General features: G+C 35.4%; 1 protein-coding gene across 1 annotated transcript; it reads right to left on the bottom strand.

The window, feature by feature from the left end:
• Nucleotides 1-178: 178 nt before the first annotated feature.
• On the bottom strand, nucleotides 179-7,644 carry LOC145325816 (co-chaperone protein HscB homolog). Its single transcript, XM_080168779.1, has 6 exons — nucleotides 7,365-7,644; nucleotides 6,894-6,986; nucleotides 6,130-6,248; nucleotides 5,175-5,245; nucleotides 730-798; nucleotides 179-333 (listed from the first exon to the last, which is right to left on the bottom strand). Exons 1-6 carry the CDS (start codon nucleotides 7,618-7,620, stop codon nucleotides 258-260), a joined length of 684 nt encoding a protein of 227 aa, XP_080024905.1. The 5' UTR covers nucleotides 7,621-7,644; the 3' UTR covers nucleotides 179-257.
• Between the last annotated feature and the right edge of the window lie 459 nt (nucleotides 7,645-8,103).

Below are 8,103 nucleotides of genomic sequence, written 5' to 3'. Positions count from 1 at the left end.
ACTGAAACGGCTATGGTAGTCAGCTCACCAAATTTTATTTTGTACAAATTTTCGATAAATCTAAAGACAGGTGTTCTAAAACCACAGAAGGGTTACTAGTATACGATTTTATATATTTTTTGGCCAATTGAGAAACTTTACAAAATATCTCTAGTAAGTAGGTAATAACTTTTGGTGCATATGAGTGTAAACACATATTTATTACATTAAAATTTTGAAACGGTATAAGTATTGACAATATATATAACACTTTTGAATTAATCTTTAACATTTTCCATTTCTATGATTTTATCCAAAATGTTTGCTAAATACTTCATATGAGCTACTTCAGACCTAAAAAAGAATTTGATGTAGGAATTTAATAATATCTTAGAAAACTAAATATAGTACGTTATTGTTGTTGTTAGTTAAGATCTCGAAAACACTGAGCTGATCGGGTTTAGCATATTTTAATTCAAATTAAAAGTTTTGGAGTGGCTTTAGGCACCCCCCCCCCCCACCCAATATTTGAATGCATGGACCCTAGATACTAGGGCCAAGCCCAGTAGTCTTTAGATTAAAGTAACAGGGTGTATGTCAGACTCAGTAGCTTTAGATTTCGCTAACTGCTGCATGTACCAACTTGGTTCTCCTTTACAGTGAAGCTTCTTATATGTTAATGTACATAGAAGGTTTTTAACTGTTTTGGGGGAGGGTACCTCCATCCTTCAAAAAGAATATTTTCTTTACCTAGCAGTCTGAATATCGCCATTATGAAAAGCAGAATCTATCTTCTGGATATATTCATCTATTCTATCCCTAAAAATTAATAAGAAATTAAATCAAGATAAACCTATAAAAGATAATTGTTATTTATCGCATCGTATTACAGACAGCTTTCCGCCGATATTGAAATAAAAATTATAAGATTAAACCCAGTTTTGTTAGCCCCGATGGTATTAAAATGACGATTTTAAAATATTCTTAGAAAATTGTCTCTAATAGTATGCTCAACAGTATAGCTGAGAAATGAACCGGATCTAATCCAGCGGATACTAATCGGATTAGAAGCCATACTGATTTTTAACATTTCTAACAACAAATTTTTGTGTATTATAGGTAAGGGGGGGGGGGAAGTTTTGACACTTTCGCTTACTCCGTGATTATTGGGCTAGGTATTAAAGTTAGACTATAGGTTATTTGGGATAAAAGTTTACTTTTGGTTAGTACTTCACGGATTTTTAATGATTTTTTGGATAACCCCACCCCCTAGCCCCCCGGGGCTCAAAATCCCCATAAAAATGAACCTAACCTTAATTTTCTCAGGAACCATTTGACCAAAAGAGATGATTTTTTAAACTTAAGCTTTTATGCTTATAAACTAACTTCTGATTTAGAAGTCATCCCCCTGCCACCAACCCCTAGCCCTCCGGGGCTCAAAAAACCCTAAAAATGAACCTAACCTTAATTTTCTCAGGAACCATTTGACCAACAGAGATGATTTCTTAAACTTAAGCTTTTATGCTTATAAACTAACTTCTAGTTTAGAAGTCACCCCCCTGCCACCAACCCCTAGCCCTCCGGGGCTCAAAAAAACCCTAAAATTGAACCTAACCTTAATTTTCTCAGGAACCATTTGACCAACAGAGATGATTTCTTAAATTTATGCTTTTATGCTTATAAACTAACTTCTGATTTAGAAGTCACCCCCCTGCCACCAACCCCTAGCCCTTCGGGGCTCAAAAAAAACCCTAAAAATGAACCTAACCTTAATTTTCTCAGGAACCATTTGACCAACAGAGATGATTTCTTAAACTTAAGCTTTTATGCTTATAAACTAACTTCTAGTTTAGAAGTCAGCCCCCTGCCACCAACCCCTAGTCCTCCGGGGCTCAAAAAAACTCTAAAATTGAACCTAACCTTAATTTTCTCAGCAACCATTTGACCAACAGAGATGATTTCTTAAACTTAAGCTTTTATGCTTATAAACTAACTTCTAGTTTAGAAGTCACCCCCCTGCCGCCAACCCCTAGCCCTCCGGGGCTCAAAAAAACTCTAAAAATGAACCTAACCTTAATTTTCTCAGGAACCATTTGACCAACAGAGATGATTTCTTAAACTTAAGCTTTTATGCTTATAAACTAACTTCTCGTTTAGAAGTCACCCCCCTGCCGCCAACCCCTAGCCCTCCGGGGCTCAAAAAAACCCTAAAAATGAACCTAACCTTAATTTTCTCAGGAAATTTTTGACCAACAGAGATGATTTCTTAAACTTAAGCTTTTATGCTTATAAACTAACTTCTAGTTTACAAGTCAGCCCCCTGCCACCAACCCCTAGCCCCCCGGGGCTCAAAAAAACCCTAAAAATGAACCTAACCTTAATTTAAATTTCTTATTTGTAGAGTTAGAGGTACACTTATTAGACCAAATATGCTTATTTTTGGATGTTATTGACATATCTGCTGAACAAAAATATAATCGGCCTCCAGGTTCAGGTGCTGCAGGCCTCCAGGTCCACTCAGGAGACAGGTAAAAATTTAAATTTCTTATGTGATGGTTTAGAGGTACACTTATTAAACCAAATATGCATCTTTTTGGATGTTATTGACATATCTGCTGAAAAAATTAGAATCGGCCTCCAGGTTCAGGTGCTGCAGGCCTCCAGGTCCACTCTGGAGACAGGTAAAAATTAAAAGTTCTTATTTAAAGATATGTGTTCTAGGCAGGGTCTAGGTGACCTCCAGGCGACTGCTGGATAGGGAAAATTAAACAAATTGTATTTTTTGAATTTAGAGAACCTGGAGGCCGATTCTAAGTTTTTCAGCAGATATGTCAATAACATCCAAAAAGAAGCATATTTGGTTTAATAAGTGTACCTCTAACTCTTTAAATAAGAAATTTTAATTTTCACCTGTCGAGAATGGACCTGGAGGCCTGCAGCACCTGAACCTGGAGGCCGATTCTAATTTTTTCAGGAGATATGTCAATAACATCCAAAAAGATGCATATTTGGTTTAATAAGTGTACCTCTAAACCTTCAAATAAGAAATTTAAATTTTTACCTGTCTCCTGAGTGGACCTGGAGGCCTGCAGCACCTAAACCTGGAGGCCGATTATATTTTTGTTCAGCAGATATGTCAATAACATCCAAAAATAAGCATATTTGGTCTAATAAGTGTACCTCTAACTCTACAAATAAGAAATTTAAATTAAGGTTAGGTTAATTTTTAGGGTTTTTTTGAGCCCCAGGGGGCAAGGGGTTGGCGGCAGGGGGCTGACTTGTAAACTTAAACTTAGTTCATAAGCATAAAAGCTTAAGTTTGAGAAATCATCTCTATTGGATAAATAGTTCCAGAGAAAATTAAGGTTAGGTTCATTTTTAGGGTTTTTTGAGCCCCGGGGGGCTAGGGGTTGGCGGCAAGGGGGTGACTTCTAAACTAGAAGTTAGTTTATAAGCATAAAAGCTTAAGTTTAAGAAATCATCTCTATTGGTAAAATGGTTCCTGAGAAAATTAAGGTTAGGTTCATTTTTAGGGTTTTTTTGAGCCCCGGAGGGCAAGGGGTTGGCGGCAGGGGGGTGACTTCTAAACTAGAAGTTAGTTTATAAGCATAAAAGCTTAAGTTTAAGAAATCATCTCTATTGGTAAAATGGTTCCTGAGAAAATTAAGGTTAGGTTCATTTTTAGAGTTTTTTTGAGCTCCGGAGGGCTAGGGGTTGGTGGCAGGGGGCTGACTTAAAATTAGAAGTTAGTTTATAAGCATAAAAGCTTAAGTTTAAGAAATCATCTCTGTTGGTCAAATGGTTCCTGAGAAAATTAAGGTTAGGTTCATTTTTAGGGTTTTTTTGAGCCCCTGAGGGCTAGGGGTTGGTGGCAGGGGGGTGACTTCTAAATCAGAAGTTAGTTTATAAGCATAAAAGCTTAAGTTTAAGAAATCATCTCTGTTGGTCAAATAGTTCCTGAGAAAATTAAGGTTAGGTTCATTTTTAGGGTTTTTTTGAGCCCCGGAGGGCTAGGGGTTGGCGGCAGGGGGGTGACTTCTAAACGAGAAGTTAGTTTATAAGCATAAAAGCTTAAGTTTAAGAAATCATCTCTGCTGGTCAAATGGTTCCTGAGAAAATTAAGGTTAGGTTCATTTTTAGGGTTTTTTTTGAGCCCTGAAGGGCTAGGGGTTGGTGGCAGGGGGGTGACTTCTAAATCAAAAGTTAGTTTATAAGCATAAAAGCATAAATTTAAGAAATCATCTCTGTTGGTCAAATGGTTCCTGAGAAAATTAAGGTTAGGTTCATTTTTAGGGTTTTTTTGAGCCCCGGAGGGCTAGGGGTTGGCGGCAGGGGGGTGACTTCTAAACTAGAAGTTAGTTTATAAGCATAAAAGCTTAAGTTTAAGAAATCATCTCTGTTGGTCAAATGGTTCCTGAGAAAATTAAGGTTAGGTTCATTTTTAGGGTTTTTTGAGCCCCGGAGGGCTAGGGGTTGGTGGCAGGGGGGTGACTTCTAAATCAGAAGTTAGTTTATACGCATAAAAGCTTAAGTTTAAAAAATCATCTCTTTTGGTCAAATGGTTCCTGAGAAAATTAAGGTAAGGTTCATTTTTATGGGGATTTTGAGCCCCGGGGGGCTAGGGGGTGGGGTTATCCAAAAAATCATTAAAAATCCGTGAAGTACTAACCAAAAGTAAACTTTTATCCCAAATAACCTATAGTCTAACTTTAATACCTAGCCCAATAATCACGGAGTAAGCGAAAGTGTCAAAACTTCCCCCCCCCCTTATTCGATTGATCTGATTTTTGGAATACTGATTACTAGGACAACAATGCACAAAGTTATAAGCGAATCATCTCTATAATCAAGTCCTAAATTTGTAAGTATGTCCTTTAACATTATCCTGCATGTAGCAATTTTTCAACAAATTCACTTACAATTTTGTTTCGAATTTTATACATATTTATACATATTCTGATTATTCAGTTCTGACACTCTACAATTGTTAATGTTCGTTTGTCCTACCGTTTCAGAGCTTAGCTTTTTGTTGTCATCCTTGTTTTATCATGTTTGACTTTTTATCTTGACTTAGGTGTTATAATGGGGAGTAGACCCTTATCACCTAGGGGGTGTATACACTATTCAACCTTCTTAATTTTACAAAGTGGTGAATACACCCCCTTATGCACGTCTCTAAAATTTTAAATACAAACCTGACATCAATGCCAAGATTTTTGATATCCTCAGCGTCTGCTTCTAAAAGTTCCTCGTTTAACTCCATCATCTAGTCAAGTTTAAATTATTGTAAGGGATGGATAATGATGAAAATTGAAAAAATCTCTTTATTCAGGAAAAAAAAAGTTAAGTATGTATGCATTAAATATTTCTTATTTCTTATATTTCTGTATGGTTATACTTTACCGGGTCCTGGGAAGGTTAATAACTAATTGGGGAAGGGTACCACCACCCTTCCCAGGGAATCTCCCCTAGAAAAAAATCTCCACTGCCCAAATTTTAAAATGTGATGGTCCACTCAATCCCCCCCCCCCCCCCTAAAAAAATACTTCTTTTTAGGGGCGAAGCCTATAGTAGTGTTTACATTCTACTTACAGACAGTACACTTTCTTATAAACAAAGGGAGTCCAATATATATTTTACATAAAAACAAACTTATTATCTATTCATTTGTGATTAATTATTTCAATATTGTTTTGAATACATAGAATTAATTTGACAAACTAATAAAGGAAAACTGTCCTTCTTTTCATAAATGTACTATAACATATAAAAAAACAACATTCAATAATAGCGTAATACACAATTAATAAAAACAAGTAAATATCATGTTCATTACTGTAAAAATTAACTTTATTATATAGGGTATAGGCTTGGGTTAGGCCAAATATCCAGTTTGGCCGGATACCCGGCCTTTTTCAATATCCGGCCGGGTACCAGACATTGAAACTATCCGGATGCCGGATATCAGTTTATCCGGCCGGATATTCGGTAATTTGCCGGAAATCCGGCGTTGGCGAGATATTCGGCATTAGAAATCAGCCGGATATACGGTATCCGGCAAAAAAAAGTATCCGGCCCAACCCTTGTATCGGCATAAATTTTAAACGACAATTTTTCATCAGTTATAATATTCCTGCTCCCTGATATTACCTCCATTAAAAAGTTTGATTGTACAGATATTTCTCCTTCTTCTAATGGCATCCCTAGCAGCTCCAGCAGATAGAGGGCTCGTGGCAGAGGCTTTAGCAGGTTGTTATATCCAGTATTTACTATACAAACGAAAGTTTTTTTTTCATTGCAAAGGTTTTTAAAAAAACGAAGCTTTTTTATAATAAGGATCGGTCCGTCCGTCTTTAACGGATAGCTTTTATTGTTAATTCAGGTATGTTAGAATTGTCCTATCGATTCCAATCTTCGAATGGTGATTTTTATAGTATTTAGGTACGATTTAGAAGGCGTAGCAACTCTATCATCGTTACCAGGACAGCACAGTACAATGTTAAAAGGGAAGCATCTCTATAATCAAGTCCTAAAAATGTAAGTATGTCCTTAAACAGTACCCTGTATTTAAGCAGTTATGCAACAATTTTACTCTACAAGTGGTTCAGAGCTTTCAGAATTTGGGTAAAGTACATCAGGTACTAAGCAGTAGCCTAGTGTATTATTGTATATACTGTTTCGAAAGGCAGGGCGTAATCTGTTACTGAATAAATACTTTTTATGTTTTTAGTAGCTAAGCTACTCTATAATTCCAAATGTCCGTCAGTCATCATACAAAATAAAATAAGGTTTATTATATTTTCTCAAATAAATCTATTCTTGGTTTAATAAATACTCTTTAAATCTATTTGTACGTACTCTTATGGGCTATGCTACTTATGGATGTTGTCATTTTTGTTTGTTTTATTTGTTACCTAGCGCTGACCATAGTTCTGAGTTTATTTTCTCTTGCTCTGGCTTTAGTGTGAATCTATCTGGATGTAACTGGCGCTGTAGTTGCTTGTACTCTAAAATACGTATTAATATCAGGGATCTAAATGGATAAGACAGTGGCCAAAAATTGAGGTAAATCCCCAATGATAATACACAAAACAATATGAACCTGAGGAATTCCAGAAAGGGATTTATTATTACTTGAATCTTATACCAGATTATCATGCGTGGCTGATAAAATAACGACCAATACCCTCCTATTGGATGAACGAACTGACCAATATGCGATGTCTATATTAGCAACCTAAATTGACAATTTTCCCCTGTCATGATATCCGCGTATATTCTACATCCATTATTTCAGTTTTCCAAAAACTGTTCGAATGGACATTTCGAATTATAGAGCAGCTTCGCTAAAAAAAGTTACGACAAAACACTTTCTATAAATCTACCTTTTGATAACTTAGCCGTGTCCAAGGCAAATGATTTCTTTATGCCAAATACAGTAAAATAATCCGCATTTTCCGGCACAGTATTCAAACTACCATCAGATGCAAATAATTTAAATCTTTCTACAGCCTCGGAACAATATGAATGGCTTAATAATGAAGCATTTTTTATGTATGTAAATGATAAAATATCACTTTTGAATTTTAACAAACTATTACAAGGCCTTGCAGTTAATCTTAAACATTTTATTAAACTCATTTTAATTTATCTGAAAAAAAGAAAGAATACACAAACACATGAAAAAAACAAATGAATTTATTGATCCTTTTGAAGTACAGGTGTTTTTTAATATAAAACTTCAACAATAGACAGATAAATCAGCTGAAATCATAATTATGACGTCATTAATATGTTTAAGAGGTATCAAATTAAAAAAATAATTAAAGCATATTATAATTATCAATCATAAAATAGGGACAGATTATCAAAAGCACATTAATTTTGATGTAGCAAAAGCGTTTGATACAAACTGACATTCATTAATTGAATGAAAACAGATTTTCTTCTGAAATAGGAAGATGGAAAAAAATCAACTTTCACACATTGAATTTTGGTTAAAAATACAGAAGATCCGAAAATGGCATCAAAAATATTGATGTTCTGAGATGGGTTCTTAAAAGATAATGCCGCGTTTTTTCGACATTTTTTACGCTATGAATGACAAGCGCGGCATTCGCGAAA

This window comes from Acartia tonsa, chromosome 8 (assembly GCF_053477335.1).
Source record: "Acartia tonsa isolate MP-2025a chromosome 8, ASM5347733v1, whole genome shotgun sequence".
Classification (NCBI taxonomy): Eukaryota; Metazoa; Arthropoda; class Copepoda; order Calanoida; family Acartiidae; genus Acartia; species Acartia tonsa.
This window is presented reverse-complemented; position numbering and strand designations above follow the sequence as displayed.

What these genes read in the sequence shown, in the direction of transcription:
- LOC145325816 (XM_080168779.1), bottom strand. Translation starts at nt 7,620, where the DNA reads ATGAGTTTAATAAAATGTTTAAGATTAACTGCAAGGCCTTGTAATAGT. An exon ending in CACGGCTAAGTTATCAAAAG is followed by an intron (nt 6,987 to 7,364) that starts GTAGATTTATAG and finishes TACGTATTTTAG; the next exon opens with AGTACAAGCAACTACAGCGC. An exon ending in AGAACTATGGTCAGCGCTAG is followed by an intron (nt 6,249 to 6,893) that starts GTAACAAATAAA and finishes TCGTTTGTATAG; the next exon opens with TAAATACTGGATATAACAAC.